This window comes from Pseudoliparis swirei, chromosome 12 (genome assembly GCF_029220125.1).
Source record: "Pseudoliparis swirei isolate HS2019 ecotype Mariana Trench chromosome 12, NWPU_hadal_v1, whole genome shotgun sequence".
NCBI lineage: Eukaryota > Metazoa > Chordata > Actinopteri > Perciformes > Liparidae > Pseudoliparis > Pseudoliparis swirei.
The window spans coordinates 4,037,031-4,053,212 of NC_079399.1; the positions used below are offsets into that span (position 1 = coordinate 4,037,031).

The 16,182-nt window shown below is 43.2% G+C and overlaps 2 protein-coding genes across 4 annotated transcripts; one reads left to right on the forward strand and one right to left on the reverse strand.

Annotated features, from left to right (window-relative positions):
* The first annotated feature begins 526 nt into the window (after window positions 1-526).
* Window positions 527-5,606, forward strand: chgb (chromogranin B). Its single transcript, XM_056428765.1, has 7 exons — window positions 527-673; window positions 775-821; window positions 914-1,004; window positions 1,591-2,905; window positions 3,294-3,393; window positions 4,026-4,133; window positions 5,354-5,606. The coding sequence occupies exons 1-7, from the start codon at window positions 625-627 to the stop codon at window positions 5,432-5,434; spliced, it is 1,791 nt and encodes a 596-aa protein (XP_056284740.1). The 5' UTR covers window positions 527-624; the 3' UTR covers window positions 5,435-5,606.
* An 86-nt stretch (window positions 5,607-5,692) lies between these two features.
* Window positions 5,693-12,380, reverse strand: trmt6 (tRNA methyltransferase 6 non-catalytic subunit). Of its 3 annotated transcripts, XM_056428767.1 has the most exons (13): window positions 12,139-12,380; window positions 11,889-12,019; window positions 11,656-11,765; window positions 11,056-11,147; window positions 10,869-10,952; window positions 10,211-10,335; window positions 9,946-10,110; window positions 9,185-9,282; window positions 9,029-9,136; window positions 8,198-8,283; window positions 7,655-7,757; window positions 6,779-6,865; window positions 5,693-6,267 (listed from the first exon to the last, which is right to left on the reverse strand). In XM_056428767.1, exons 1-13 carry the CDS (start codon window positions 12,243-12,245, stop codon window positions 6,118-6,120), a joined length of 1,446 nt encoding a protein of 481 aa, XP_056284742.1. In that variant the 5' UTR covers window positions 12,246-12,380; the 3' UTR covers window positions 5,693-6,117. The 3 variants fall into 3 exon arrangements, with proteins under 3 accessions (XP_056284742.1, XP_056284741.1, XP_056284743.1); XM_056428766.1 differs by having other exon boundaries at window positions 9,029-9,282; XM_056428768.1 differs by lacking the exons at window positions 11,656-11,765; window positions 11,889-12,019; window positions 12,139-12,380 and adding an exon at window positions 11,529-11,626 and having other exon boundaries at window positions 9,029-9,282.
* Between the last annotated feature and the right edge of the window lie 3,802 nt (window positions 12,381-16,182).

Below are 16,182 nucleotides of genomic sequence, written 5' to 3' on the forward strand. Positions count from 1 at the left end.
ACCAGACCTCCACCATCCGGACCTCCTCCTCTCAGACCTCCTCCATCCAGACCTCCTCCATCCAGACCTCCACCATCCAGACCTCCTCCTCTCAGACCTCCACCATCCAGACCTCCTCCATCCTGACCTCCTCCTCTCAGACCTCCTACATCCAGACCTCCACCATCCGGACCTCCTCCTCTCAGACCTCCACCATCCAGACCTCCTCCATCCACTTCTTAACAAAGTATATAGTGTTTCGGGGCTTTAGGATCTCGTTGAACCCCCCCCCCCCCCCCCGTCTCAAAACAATCTGCTTAAATCATCACCTGAATGAACTGTGACACTAAATTGCAAATTGCCCCCACCTCCCCCCCACGCGTCGCATCCCCCTCCGACCGCCGAGGTCTAACGAGTCACGACATGGAGGAGCCCCCCCCCCCCGCCGCCTCCGGCCCACCCCTCTCTTTAAAGGAGGCGCTCCTCTCGCTCCGGTCTTCAGAGCAGCAGGCGCCCAGTCAGCGCATTGCTCTCTCTCTCTGTCACTCGTTCCTCGCCGCTTTCAGAAAAGGTAGCTGGAGTTGGAGCTTTTTAAAAAGAATTCTTTTTTCCCCTCTCTCTCGGATTCACCTCCGTCTCGTGGAGATGAGGCTCCTGTGCGTGGTGGTCGTGGCGGTGGCGTCCCTGTTGACAGGTGAGTTAGAGTTGGAGCTCGCTTCAGGACTGCGGACAGAGGCGGCGCTCTCACTTCACTGAGAGCCTCACCTGTTTTTCATTTTTTTTCCCTTATTCCAGAACATCTCGCGCTTCCAGTGGGGAAAGAAGGGCAGAGAGAAGATGTGGTACGCTTCAATAAATGTGTTATGCAAAGAAGAAATGAAGGCAGCTGCATATTTAGTTCATTTGTGTGTGTGTGTGTGTGTGTGTGTTGCAGGTGGCGCGCTGTCTGGTTGAGGTCTTGTCCAAAGCGCTCTCCAAACCGGACTCCCAGCTGGACCAGGAATGCAAAGACATCCTCCGAGCAGGTCTGGAGCACACGCAGATTATTACAAGACGACAAAAAGGGCAAATTCAAAGCATCAACGCACTATTTTAACTGTCACAAGTCGGCTATTTTTTATTTTTTGTGACAAAATACTGCTATTAATGCTGCTTACAGCTTTCATGGTGCTTTCATCTTTATTTACTATTAACCAGGAACATATATACGAATATTTACACATCTGAACAAAAAGCTCACATGTGTTGCCTTTATTAAAACACCAACATTATTCAAATAGCTTCTGTGGTTGCAGAGCTATAAACCCTTTTTGGTTATTTATATATTTTTTAATCCTGTGCTTTTATTTTGAAGGTTTCAAATTAAATGGATTTATGTGATAATATTAGAGAAATGTTCTTATGTACGATATTTCTACACTCAAATGAACAATAATCAAATGCAAAGAGTTATTGAACAATATGTCCGGGTGTAGATTATACAGCGTTTCAGGTACACCGGCCCTTTAAGAGGCGGCCGTGATGCTGACGTGACCCACGGTGAAAATGAGTTTGACGCCCCCGTCTTAGAGCCACTCAGTCGATGTTTGTATCTCTTCTGTTACGTCACAGGGGTAAAACATGCCCCGCTGGACAAGAAGACCGCGGAGTGGGTGGCAACCCATGGAGAGGGGGTCAAAGGTCAACCCGAGGCGCCGAAGGGAGCCGACGTGAAAGACATCGAGGATCTCCTGAAATCCCTGGAGGATAAGAGAGAAACGGCCGAGGATGAGCGCAGCCAAGAGTCCTTGAGCCCGGGCGGCGAGAAGGAGGAGAGACGCCAAGACGCCGGAGAAGTGGAGCGGGAGAAGAGGAGCAGCTGGAGGCCCGGAAGATTCCACCAGAGGAAGCACAAACGAGGGGAAGAGGAGGAGGAGGAGGACGAGGAGCGCAATCAGGAGAGCTGGGGCCTCGAGGAGAAGAGATCAGAAGGAGTCCGAGAGAAGAGGGCCCAGAGGCCCGGGAAGTACCGCTACAGGAAGTACAAACGAGACGAGGAGTCGTTGGGCGGAGAGAAGGAGGAGGAAGAGGAGGAGGAAGAGCGAAGCCAAGAGTCCTGGGACGTGGACAAAAGGCAAGTGGACGACGAGGAAGAGGAGGAGAGACAGAAGCGCATATGGAAGCCCACGCATCGCTACCACCACAAGAAGAAGTTCAACAAGCGTGCCGACGAAGAGGAGGAGGAAGATGGCGAGCGCAGCCAGGAGAGCTGGGGCCTCGAGGAGAAGAGATCAGAAGACGAAGGAGGCGACGAAGAGGTCCGAGAGAAGAGGGCCCAGAGGCCCGGGAAGTACCGCTACAGGAAGTACAAACGAGACGAGGAGTCGTTGGGCGGAGAGGAGGAGGAGGAAGATGGCGAGCGCAGCCAGGAGAGCTGGGCCCTCGAGAAGAGGGACTGGAGGGCCGGCCGGTTCCACCAGAGGAGGCACAAGCGTGACGAAGAGGAGGCCGGAGAAGAGCCCGATGAAGAGCGCAGCCAGGAGTCGTGGGGTCTGGACAAAAGGGACCGGAGGGCCGGCCGGTCCCACCAGAGGAGACCCACACGTGACGAAGAGCTCTCGGAGGAAGCGAGGGAAGAGCCCGACGAAGAGCGCAGCCAGGAGTCTTGGGGCCTCGAGAAGAGGGGCTGGAGGGCCGGCCGGTTCCACCAGAGGAGGCACCACAAGCGCGACGAAGAGGCCGGTGAGGAAGCCAGGGAGGAGCCCGACGAAGAGCGCAGCCAAGAGTCGTGGGATCTGGACAAGCGGAGCGGGAAGGAGGAGGCGGGGCTAGAGAAGCGCATCTGGAAACCGAGCCACCGGTACCACCACAAGAAGAAGTTCCACAAGCGAGGCGGAGGAGAGGAAGACGAGGAGGAGGACGAGGAAGACGAGGACGAGGCAACGAGGTACTTCTGCGTTTTCGTCGTATCCGACGACTTCCTCTTTTTTGAATTTGGAAAGTTTGGGGTCACCCAGACAATTTTGCGTTTTCCATTAAAACTCTCATTTTATTTATTAAATTAATTACAACATAAATATAAAATATAGTCGAGATATTAACGAGGTTATAAATAATGATTTTTATTGTAAATATTAATGAAGTTCTTCTTGTGGCTCAAAGGCCAGTTTTAGAGCTTCTCTGACCAGCATAACTGTTTTCAGCTGCGCTCACATAAAAAGGGTTTTCTACCCCTCCGCTAGTCTTCTAAGGCAATAACACAACGTACCATCAGAACACTGGAGACGGGCCTCTGCACACCTCTGTAGAGACTATTGGGTCTTCTTGTTTCTCAGGTATCTGGCCGAGAAGCGTAACCCGGGGAGCTTCAGAGGTTTCTCCCATCCCGCCTGGTACAACAGGGATTCAGACCAGCAACCTGCGACCGTGAACAAGGTGGGCATCGTGTGTGTGTGTATTTTCAATCAAATACAACATTATTCTATATACGATACAAAACAGAAAGACTGAAAAGGTATAGGTAGAAGCAAAAAAAATGCTTATATATTCCTGTAATAAATTAATGTCAAATAAATTAGAAAATGGATATAAAATAAAGAAAAATAACAAAGAAAAAAATATATATCTATATATATCTACAAATGTAATCACACTTATAACTCTCAAGAATTGATTTATAAATAATTCCTTTGAAAAACAATGAGTTAAACCATTCTTATATCCATTTTAAGTTTGCCATAATTGGACCCCTACAATAGAAATACATCTTGTAATCCTTTTTTTAGCCTTTTGTACAGTAAGATTTGTAAGATTTAGGTTTATATATATATATATATTTAATTTTTTATATATGAAACAAATAAGAAAGGAATCTGACAGCGCCATCCACACTTTGTCCTTATTTTATGAGCATTTTTTAAACATTTACACCTCGTGGATGTAATGGTATTTAGCATATAGACCAAATATACATTTTCTTAATATTTGTATCATCCCTAAAGTTGTGATACTTATTTTGGCCGTCAGTTTATGAGACATTCTCTGATTCTGCCTTTCATGTTTTCCAGATGGATGAACTGGCCAAGCTGCTGAGCTTCAAGATGAACCAGCTGGCCCAGCGCTCCCACCAGGAGGTGCCGAGGAGGAGCGTCCAGAGAGCAGGAGCCCAGCAGGAGGTAGGGAGGAGGAAACAAAAAGGAGCTTAGGGAGGAGGAAACAAAAAGGAGCTTTTATGAGCGACGTGATGATGCGTTCGCTGTCACGTTCACTTTGTTAAACCTGGAAGTCGACCAGCGCACCGAGGGGAAGACACACCGTCACCGTCCTGAGAGTGCCTGGTGCACATGAACAACAATGTGAATACATGTATGCAAATATTTAAACGGAAATCTAGTTTACCACCAATAATCTACCCTGAGAATATATGCATGTGTGTTTTATATATAGAAACATCTTCCCCTATGTATTCAGCTGACCCAGTAGAGCCTGCACCCCTCACTGACCACTAGGGGGCGGAGGGGCATGGACCCCACACTGACCACTAGGGGGCGGAGGGGAGTAAATACCAATACTAAAATAAATAATAATACTAAATACTAAAACTAAAATACATACTAAATACTAATACTAAAATAAATACTAATACTAAAATACTAAATATACAGAGGAAACAATATGGAAATCTCCATGGAGATGTGGACTCGGCCTTCAGAGCCACAGAACATATTATGCATATGTGCAAATGTAAATCCAGAGCACGTCCTAAATACATAATAAAAGGGAAGTAACCGATATTTTCAGGGGCAGCGACGACTTTTTATTACCCGGCTCAGATGGATTCTTCGGCACCTCCTCTTCTCCGTTTGTATTTTCCACATTGGCCTTTTTACGGCTGCTGCAGTAATCACACTAAGACGCCTGTGATTAAGCAATTAAAATCACAATAAGCCCATTAAAATAAAATAAAATATATTTTTTATGAGCGAGATGGCCTGAGATCTCCCGATTGGGTCGTGTAACGTTGGATGTGCAAAACAATCGACTAATTTATGCAGATTGCATCATCGCATTTTAATTGTTCAAAAGGCAAAGCATTTCTTGCATTGAATTTGTTTGGCATTTTAAATTATAAATGTTATAATAATAATAAATGATATTTAACAATCATTTATTTATTTTTTAAATTAAGAATTTTATTTATTCTTTAATAAATTATATTAAAGAATATTTAATATATATATATAATAAATTATATTAAAGAATAATTAATTACAACAAATGTTTTATATATATATTATACTCTATATAACAATGTGCTTAAACAAGTACAATTTATGACAAATTAAAACCGTATGTGATGGTGTTGTTGCTGATGTGTCACAACTCGTGTTTCCAGGAGAACGCGCTGGACAACCTGGCGGCGATGGACACGGAGCTGCAGAAAATTGCCACCAAGTTGCACGACAACGCCGCATGAGAGTCATCAATTTAGTGTTTATCAGCGTGTTTGTGATATTTTGATGTTATCAGCATGGGAATGGTTTTGATGTTAATACATGAATATATAAAGAGAAAATACGCGATTATAATATATACATCTAATTCAAATGATTCAAATCATCTTGTTTCTGAAGAGTTTGTTCAATCTGCACCTCAATAAAATAAAAAAGAAGTTATTCTGGGACCAAAACAAACGTCTCTCTGATTATTTCTTGATTTTAAAAACACACAGCGGGATCTTTAGCTCTGCTCTTTAATTCTGTGAAGATACAGTCAAATGGCACTTTATGCAGAAAAAAAAAAAATTAATAAAAGTGTCAACGTAGAAGCTGGAGAGCATCAACTGTGGTGGAAAAAAAGTTTGTACACCCGGTTTTGAAGGCATAAGAAACAAATGCGTACTTACTCTCCACACATACACACGATTATGTCCACGGTTGCTTTCATAATACATGCCCCGAGCTCGCAGTGTATCCAAGATGAGGGGAAACGACTGATGAATGCAGACACGCCGCCTCGCTCACACCGGCGGTGTCAAACCAGTGGAGCGGAAAGACGAGTCGACGCTGGAGAAAAATCATAAAAAAACAGCCCAACAGGCAGCTGGGAATGTGCCCCGAGAAGATTTATACTCTTCTCGCACGCGTTCATCCGTCAGTGTCAGTCCACTTTCAGTCTCTTTGCCGCCGGCTCGCCGGCTCGCTGGGAGTTGGCGGGCTTGGCGACGTCCACGGCAACCGTCGTCCCCGAGAGGATGAAGCCCCCGGCGCCGCTCATCAGCAGCAGGGGGTGTGTCCTGTTGGGCAACACCTGGGGAGACGATGCAGGAGTACAGTCAGGAGACATTCATTCTACAGAGGGCTGGAGGGAGGGAGGGAGGGGGGGGAACAACGACTATTTCTGCTGCTGCTAATTGAGGAATTTCTGCATCGCAGTTCAACCAACAATAAGAAGATATGAACTACTTTCCTCCTCCAGCTCTCCAGATTTAGTAGGAAAATAATTGGGGAATTAGCAGAAAATGTTTTTGCAACAGTTCTGATGATTTATTTTAATTGTTCAAAGAGGCAAAGCATTTTTTAATTATAGATGTAATAATAATAAATTATATTAAATAATCATTAAAAAAATTATTTAAATTTAAATTATGAATTTAATTTAAGAATTGTATTTATTCTTTAATAAATTATATTAAAGAATATTTAATATATATATATATATAAAATAATTAATTATATTAAAGAATAATGAATTCCTATATATAATATTATACTATATATAACAAAATACCTCAAACCAGAGACTGAGTGTAAATGTGTACCTGGTAACGTCGGAGCCAGGTGTCTGTGAGACGGAGGTTCACCGTACCGCCGTGCTCCTTGAGCTTCGTGAAGCACTCGATCAGAGGCTGCAGGGAAGGGAGGCGGAGAAGGACACACACACACACACACGCACGCACGCACGCACACACTTTTTTAGCAACATAAGCACAACAGAGTGAATAATGGCAGCGACGTGATCGTAATCCGTGATGCACCGATTGCAATTTTCTCGGTTGATTTGAACTCCATTTTTCATTTTAAGAACTACACTTGACGTTGAGGCTCTGGATTCAACTAAGTGTTGTTGTAAACCATTAAAACATTATACTTGTTATTCTCATCTGCTAATTTGCATAAAACCTACGATACAAATGATTAGGAAATAAATGATTGACATTTGTATTAAACCTTGAGGGGGGGGGGGGGGGTGGGATGTTGTTCAAAGTATATATTATTACATTATGCAAGTCAATGCAACCTCCGTTAGGGCTAGCAGGACGGTGCTAAGGAGAAGACACCATGCCGTCACCACGGTTACTCTAATTACAACAGAATAAGTGTCTGATTTATGACCACAAGGCTATGCTTCATGTGTGAAAGCTGCATTCTCTCTCCTGACCACCAGGGGGCGACTCCTCTGGTTGTATAGAAGTCTATGCTTTGTGTGATAAAGCTGCATTCTCTCTCCTGACCACCAGGGGGCGACTCCTGTATATAACTGCCTTCTCTCTTGATGTATTCCCCCAGTAAACATGGTAAACATGAGTTCACGCCTCAGTCTCTAGTTTCAAGTCGTCTTCTATACAACATGATGTCATCATTTAGTACTTTACGGTCCCCTTTTGTTCCAAGTGCATTGTAAACGCGTCGCTCACCTCTTTGTATTGGGAGTAGACGACAAAGGGCCTGGACGGGGAGAGGAACTTGATGAGGCCCAGGAGGACGGGGCACGGGTGGAACCGGCTGGCGATGACCAACCTGCACGCCAAAAACGGACGATGGAGCAAATGTGCACGTGAAATACGCCGCAAACCACACGATGGAAATGTGCTGGTCGGCACTCTGGTGGGACGGCGATGACTGGGAGACTTTTATGGTGACATGAATCTCATCCTTTATGCAGCCGAGTGGATTTCATACTGATGTGGAGAAAGTCAAGCGACTACCCGGATCAATACTTGTCACCCTGGCAACGCTTCCCCCATCAATCATAACAGAGAAACGGCGATAAACCGAGAGCTTCATTTTACATGACGGGGAAACTGCAGAAGCCATCGCCGTGCTGCGAGGACACGGCGTCCATGAACACGCTCAACGACACGTTTTTACGGTCGTCCTCACAGATCCGTTGTAATTGCCGTGTTTACTGCGCGGCGCGGAGGAAGAGGAGGGGAAGAGATAAAAGTAGAAACACCCACCCGTCTGCATTCCTGCCCTCCAGCAGGGCGGCGGCAGAGGCCAGCTTCTTCCGCTTCTCCTCCTGCTTCGCCTTTCTTTCCTGAGCCTTGAAATAAAATATAAAAACATGAATTTAGGATATTGACGCTCTCTTTCAGATCCAATTATCCCTTTCTTATAGCACCAAGAGAATGTTTTAGGACTGAAATAATTTGGGCAATTGGCCAAAAATCTGTCCGCAAGAGTTCTGATAATTTATTTAATTTTTTCAAAAAGGCAAAGCAAGAATGTTTATACTTGCATTTAATTTTTTGGGGATTTTAAATGATACATTTAATAATAATAAATAATAATAAATTGTAATTTATTTTTAATTAAAATGAAGTTTTATTTAATTTAAATTAAGAATATATTAAAATAAATAATTTAATTTAAATTAAGAATAACATTTTAATTAAGAATTTAATTACATTTTAATAATGAATTTAATTTAAGAACTTAATTTTAATTAAGAATTTAATTTTAATTAAGAATTTACTATATGACCTTAAACCAATTATATCAAAGAATTATGAATTACTCAAACTTTTTTAAGCAATTGTGAGCAGCATGACAAATGATGCTGTTAATTCTCGCCCTTAAAAGGTGTAACACACCCGCATTGACCAATACTGACATTTCATCACCTTGTAAAGTTTGTATGACAAACAATTAGCAAAGAATTTATAACATACTAATAAGATAGATACAATATAATTCAAACAAAGAGGCTTATTCCTGTTGCTTCCGAATATAAATGATGACAGTAAAACTAAAACTAAAGTTGAGTGGGGTTAGTATTGTGGGCGTACTTTGGCTTCGATGCGTTTCTCTCTCTCCTCCATCTCCGGGTCCTTGATTTTCTCGGCGCCACTGTTGGACTCCATTTTCAATTCCTCCGGAAAGCTCGTCGGTTCTGTCGGTTCCGTTGGTCCCGTCTCCATTTTCGGTTCCTCCGGACGGCTCGCCGGTTCCGTCTCCATTTTCGGTTCCTCCGGACCGCTCGCCGGTTCCGCCTCCGGCGGGTTTCGCTCTTCCTCGGCAGCCACGGCGGACGGCTTAGAATCTGTCGTGGTGAGGGAGAACATCTGCATCAGAGGAATGTCACAATATCTTAAAGTCTATGTGTAGTTACTAAAAAAGATTGCAGGGTTCACACACATGTGGACCAATGGGTGTCCAGGACGTTTCCATAACTTTAAACCAAATTTCCATGACCAAACATTTTTTGAAATCTCGGTGTGAGAAAATGTAATATTTAAACTAACAATAAGAATTCCAAAGCCTACAGTATAAAACCTTAAATGACACAAATGAATGAGAGACAATAGTTTAGATTAAAAGAATAAACATTTATGTCTTTTCAGGCTATGGTGCGTTCACTTGCAGCGCGGAAAATGTGCGACTATGAAAGAGCGTTTTCCGACTTATACTTTGAGCGTCACTCTTTTAAAAGCATATTAAATATTTAATACTCAGCGTTAATGCAACATATGAATATAAAATATTTCCATGACTTTTGAAAAACTTTGGGGATTTTAGTTTTTTTCCAGGTATTTTCCCATCCTGGAAATAACCAGTTTAAAATTCCCTGACTTTTTCCAGGTTTTCTATGACCGTACGAACCCTTATAATTAGCATTCCCAGGCAATCAGCTCTATTTTGCTCCTGCGTTGCATCTGAAAACAAAGCTACACACACATCTTCAGAGAGACATAACAGGCTCTACCATCAGCGGGCTCCTTGGTGTCCAGAGTGCCCGCCAGCAGAGCGTTGACATGGCAGATGGGAAACTCATGCAGCGTGTCGTGAAAATGTGCCGGGAAGCCAAAGCTCTCCACACCCGCCCGCACGGGCCCACCTCCTGGGAACATTTGGATCACCGAGCCGTAGCCTGAATGAGGGGGAACCACAGGCTGAATATGCAAAAAAGTGAAAAGGCGAAAGTGCTTTTTGCATTGTTTATACGGAGAAAGTTCCCGGGGCGGACGTACCGCCCATCCTCTCCATGACGGCGCCCAGCACGAGGCCGGCGCAGGTCTCGAACACCAACACTTTGCTGCCCGCGTGGATGTTCGCCAGAGTCAACATCTGGGCCAGCATGTCGTACCGCATGTGGCTGCGTCAAAGGGAAAAACACAGGCGACATATCTTGTTGTTGTCGTCGTGTATTTTATTCAGTCAATCATTGGAATACATTATTATTCTATATAATATATAAAACAGAAAGACTGAAAAGGTAGAAGCAAAAAATGCGTATATGTTTATATCCTAAATTATTATAATCAAATATCAGAAAATTAATATAAAATAAAGAAAAATAAAAAATAAAAATTATACATATATATATATATATATATGGAAGATGTATGTTGATATATATATTATTTTGTATTTAAAATAATAATAATAATAAATAAATGTTTCTCTCTTAAGATTTTATTTTTCGGCACATGCAGCAACATCATGTGTGAAAGTTCTCTTTTTAATATATATATATATATATAAAGAGAGACATGAATTATTATAATCAAATGAATCAGAAAATTAATATAAAATAAAGAAAAATAATAAAGAATATATATATATATATATATATGGAAGATGTATGTTGATATATATATTTTTATTTTTATTTATCTGCTGACTCACCAGATCTTCCCCGGTTCCCGGCCGTGGTACATCATGGCCAGGATGCGGCAGGATGGTCTTAGAACCGTCACAGTATTTTCATACCTGGAAAACAAAAAAGCACAGCAACCAATGACATGGATCACAGCCCGCCGCAGGACGCTGAGTGAAGCTCATCGGGGGTGCATCGTCACCGCAAGTGACTCACTTCTTCTTTTTCTTCTTGATGTACTTATCCTGAGCGTATTTAGTCTTATCTCTGAATGTAGAGCTGTTGTCCACAAGCTGCTGGATGATTTCCTATAGAGAGAAAACACACACATATCTTTATCCTCTCTTTTTATTACACCGACATGAGACCCGATTATTTAAAGAAATTATATACGTACATCTTTAACAATGCAACACACATATTTAATAGCTGGATATTGCAGTGATGAGCAAACACGACTCAAACGGGACATAATGGTGCATTTGTTGGGACATTTCGTTTTAATGCCACGTGGATTGACTTCTGACTTCTGTCTTTCAAATTAATGGAAAATTTCTAATGGAATTATGTTAGTAAATCAACAATTTAAAAGATTTAACTGAGCCATAACTGAGGCACCAGAGAGTGATACGAGGTATTATTCTTGTTTGTATGTTTTCATTAACCCCAGGTAACTGCAGTGATCGTACCTGTGTGCTCGTATCGTATTGTATATATCGTTGTTGTATTTGCTGCTTCATGGACTCACGAGTCTGGAATAAAAGTAATATATATTTCCACCTGCCAGTTCCAAGTGTGTCATCGCCCCTCTCGTACCTGATCCTTCAGACCTTGCCCTTTCAGGATCTCGATGTCATCCCTGGTCAGCTTCTGTGATTTCCCATCGTCTAAAATGTTCCTGTTGTCTGTGCCCGCCTCCTTCGTATCTGGGAAGAAGAGAAGAGGATGAAGAGTGGAAATGAAAACATGCAATAGTGCTTTACGAGGTCCTGCATGCAGACATTAATGTAACTAGTGTGTGTGTGTGTGTGTGCGGGCAGGTAACACACCGGTGGAGCTCTCGGTGTCTTTGGGCTTCCTCGGCTGCAGGGTCCCCCCGGGCGCGACGTCAAAGGTGCTGCCGTACAGCTGGCCCACCGCGGAGTCCGGGAGGAACCACTGCTTCTCAAACATCACCTTCCTGGGAGGAGAGAGGTGACGTAACACGGACACGCACACATTGAATGGCTTCCTCCCGGTGTGTATTAAAGTTACGGAGGCACGCACGTGAGGCTTATTGTTTAGTTTTTGTTGACTCACTTCTTCGGTTGAATTTGCACAGCTTTGAAGATATCTCCCCGTTTCAACACCACGTAGTCCCCGGCTTTAATTCGGTCCAGAGAATCCTCGTCCACGGTGTCCGCCATGACACTTTACGACCGAATAAACCGTCTGGGAGATTAGGCGTCACCTTCCGGTACTTTGGGTTTAACAGAAAACACCACACGAACACGAAGTGAAGGCAAAATACGGTAAAATCTATTTCCACGTGTTAGCTTTGGTTTCCCTAGCTCCTCCAGGACGAGTAATCGATCGCGGATTGATGACATCGCAACGCTTTCGATTTGGTCCTCTGTGATTGGCTGGATGTGCCTCAGCCAATAGGAGCGAAGTGCGATGGCTGGGCGGAAATGTAGATGTCAGAATCATCGATGAGCAGGAACTTCACCGTCTGGCTACGAGAGGGAGGGGGCGTTAAAAACGAGAAACTTGTGGGCTTTTCCAAGTCGGGGAGAAGTAGAGATGATCAAAACATCGCGAGAGCGAATGATAGGACGAGATTAAGATACAAACTGTCGATTTATATGGCGAATTCATTTTAGAGGAGTACTTTAACAGGACCACAAAAGTGCTCTTTATTCAGATGTACAAGGGCTTATTCTCCCCTATCAATTCAATTCAATTCAATTCAGTTTATTTGTATAGCCCAATTTCACAAATTACAAATTTGTCTCGGAGTGCTTTACAATCTGTACACATAGACATCCCTGCCCCAAAACCTCACATCGGACCAGGAAAAACTCCCAAATAACCCTTCAGGGGGAAAAATAGGGAAGAAACCTGGAGGAGAGCAACAGAGGAGGATCCCTCTCCTAGGATGGACAGATGCAATAGATGTAATGTGTACAGAAGGACAGATTTAGAGTTAAAATACATTCAATGAATATGACAGAGTGTATGAATAGTTCATAGTAGGCATATTCCACGATGGAGACCTCCACGATCCATCAGGCAGATGGCGGTGGGGAGGAGGAGGGCGGAGTCTCAACAGGACAGTGGCGTAGTCATGAGCAGGAATTCCACGACCCAGACGATCCATCAGGCAGATAGATCTATGCCGTCTCATAGGGTCCGATGACCCCATGAGACGTAAAGTCAAAAGGACTTCCGGGAGAAAGCAGAGTTAGTAACGTGTGATTGAGAGATGAAAATTCATCCTTAAGGAGAGAAAAAGAGGAGATAGGTACTCAGTGCATCCTAAAACGTCCCCGGCAGCTATAAGCCTATAGCAGCATATCAAGGGGCTGGACCAGGGCAAACCTGATTCAGCCCTAACTATAAGCTCTGTCAAAGAGGAAGGTCTTAAGTCTACTCTTAACGAGGTGGCTGTGTCTGCCTCCCGGACTGAAATTGGAAGCTGGTTCCATAAAAGAGGAGCTTGATAACTAAAGGCTCTGGCTCCCATTCTACTTTTTAAGACTCTAGGAACTACAAGTAGTCCGCATTTAGTGAGCGTAGCTCTCTAGTGGGGCAATATGGTACGACAAGCTCCTTAAGATATGATGGAGCATCACCAATCAAGGCTTTGTAGGTTAAGAGAAGAATTTTAAAAGTGATTCTTGATTTTACTGGGAGCCAGTGCAGAGCAGCTAGTGCAGGAGTGATGTGATCTCTTTTCTTAGTTTTAGTGAGAACACGAGCTGCAGCATTCTGGATCAACTGGAGAGACCTAAGAGATTTATTAGAGCAGCCTGCTAATAAGGAGTTGCAGTAATCCAGTCTCAAGTAACGAACGTGAACCAATTTTTCTGCATCTTTTGAGACAAGATGTGCCTGATTTTTGAAATATTACGTAGATGAAAGAATGCAGTCCTTGAGATTTGCTTTACGTGGGAGTTAAAGGACAAGTCCCGATCAAAGATAACGCCAAGATTCTTTACAGTGGTGTTGGATGCCAGGGCAATGCCGTCTACAGAATCCACATCACCAGATAATTGATCTCTGAGGTGCTCAGGGCCGATTAAAATTACTTCGGTTTTGTCTGAGTTTAACATCAAGAAGTTGCAGGTCATCCATGTTTTTATGTCTTTAAGACATGCTTGAATTTTACAGAGTTGGTTGCTCTCCTCTGGTTTTATCGATAAATATAGTTGAGTGTCATCTGCATAACAATGAAAGTTTATGGAGTGTTTCCTGATAATATTGCCCAAAGGAAGCATGTATAAGGTAAATAAAATTGGTCCAAGCACAGAACCTTGTGGAACTCCGTGATTAACGTTGGTGGTTATCGAGGCGTCATCGTTTACAAATACAAACTGAGATCGATCTGATAAATAGGATTTAAACCAAATTAGTGCCGTGCCTGAAATGCCAATCGACTGCTCCAGTCTCTGTAACAGGATGTCATGGTCAATGGTGTCGAATGCAGCACTAAGGTCTAACAAGACCAGGACAGAGAGGAGTCCTTTATCTGCTGCCATTAAGAGGTCATTTGTAATTTTCACCAGTGCCGTCTCGGTGCTGTGGTGTTTTCTAAATCCTGATTGAAATTTCTCAAATAAACTATTATGATGTAGAAAGTCGCACAACTGATTTGCGACCACTTTCTCAAGGATCTTGGAGAGGAAGGGGAGGTTAGAGATCGGTCTGTAGTTAGCCAATACCTCTGGATCCAGAGTGGGCTTCTTCAGGAGAGGTTTAATAACAGCCACCTTGAAGGAGTGTGGTACGTGGCCTGTTAGCAGAGACACATTGATAATATCTAATAGAGAGCCGCCAATTAAAGGCAAAACGTCTTTAAGCAGCCTCGTCGGGATGGGGTCCAAGAGACAGGTAGATGTGTTAGAAGTAGAAACCGTTGAAGATAATTGGTCACGGTTGATAGGAGAAAATCCCTCCAAATATACACCAGGGCATACAGCGGTTTCCAAGGCCATTCCACTTGAGGACAGATTGGCACTGGTTATGGGCAAGAGATTATTAATCTTGTCCCTAATAGTTAAAATCTTTTCATTAAAGAAGTTCATAAAGTCATTACCACTAAGGTTTATAGGAATGCTCGGCTCCACAGAGCTGTGACTCTCTGTCAGCCTGGCTACAGTGCTGAAGAGAAACCTGGGGTTGTGTTTATTTTTTTCTATTATTAATGAGTAATAGGCTGCTCTGGCATTACGGAGGGCCTTCTTATATGTTTTAAGACTATCTCGCCAAACTAAGCGGGATTCTTCGAGATTAGTTGAACGCCATATGCGTTCAAGCTTTCGTGACGTTTGCTTCAGTTTGCGGGTCTGAGGGTTATACCAGGGAGCAAACCTCCTCTTCCTCACTGTCTTCTTCTTCAGAGGGGCTATCGAGTCCAGTGTCATTCTCAGAGAGCCTATGGCACTGTCAACAAGATGATCAATCTGGGACGGACTAAAGTTAGACCAGGAGTCCTCTGTTATATTGAGACGTGGTATCGAATCAAATACAGAAGGAATCGCTTTAAATTTAGCTACAGCACTATCAGTTAGACATCTAGTGTAGAAACTTTTGACTAACGGAGTACACTCCGGTAGTATAAATTCAAAAGTTATGAGGTTGTGGTCTGACAGAAGAGGATTCTGTGGAAGACGTTCAAATGCTCAATGTCAACGCCATAAGTAAGAACAAGATCAAGCGTGTGGCCAAAGCTGTGAGTGGGTTGCTGTACTCTCTGACAGAAGCCAATCGAGTCCAACAAGGAGATGAATGCAGCACTAAGGCAATCATTATCAACATCCACATGGATATTAAAATCTCCAACAATAATAACTTTATCGGTTTTAAGAACCAAACTTGATATAAATTCTGAGAATTCAGATATAAACTCTGAATATGGACCTGGTGGCCGGTACAGAATCACAAATCGAATTGGCTGTAGTGTTTTCCAGGTTGGATGTGAAAGACTAAGAACAAGGCTTTCAAATGAGGTGTAGTGTAATTTTGGTTGAGGATTAATTAATAGGCTCGATTCAAAGATGGCTGCTACTCCACCTCCTCGACCGGTGCCTCGAGGAATGTGAGTATTAATATGACAATATGTGGAATATGTAATAGTGTCTT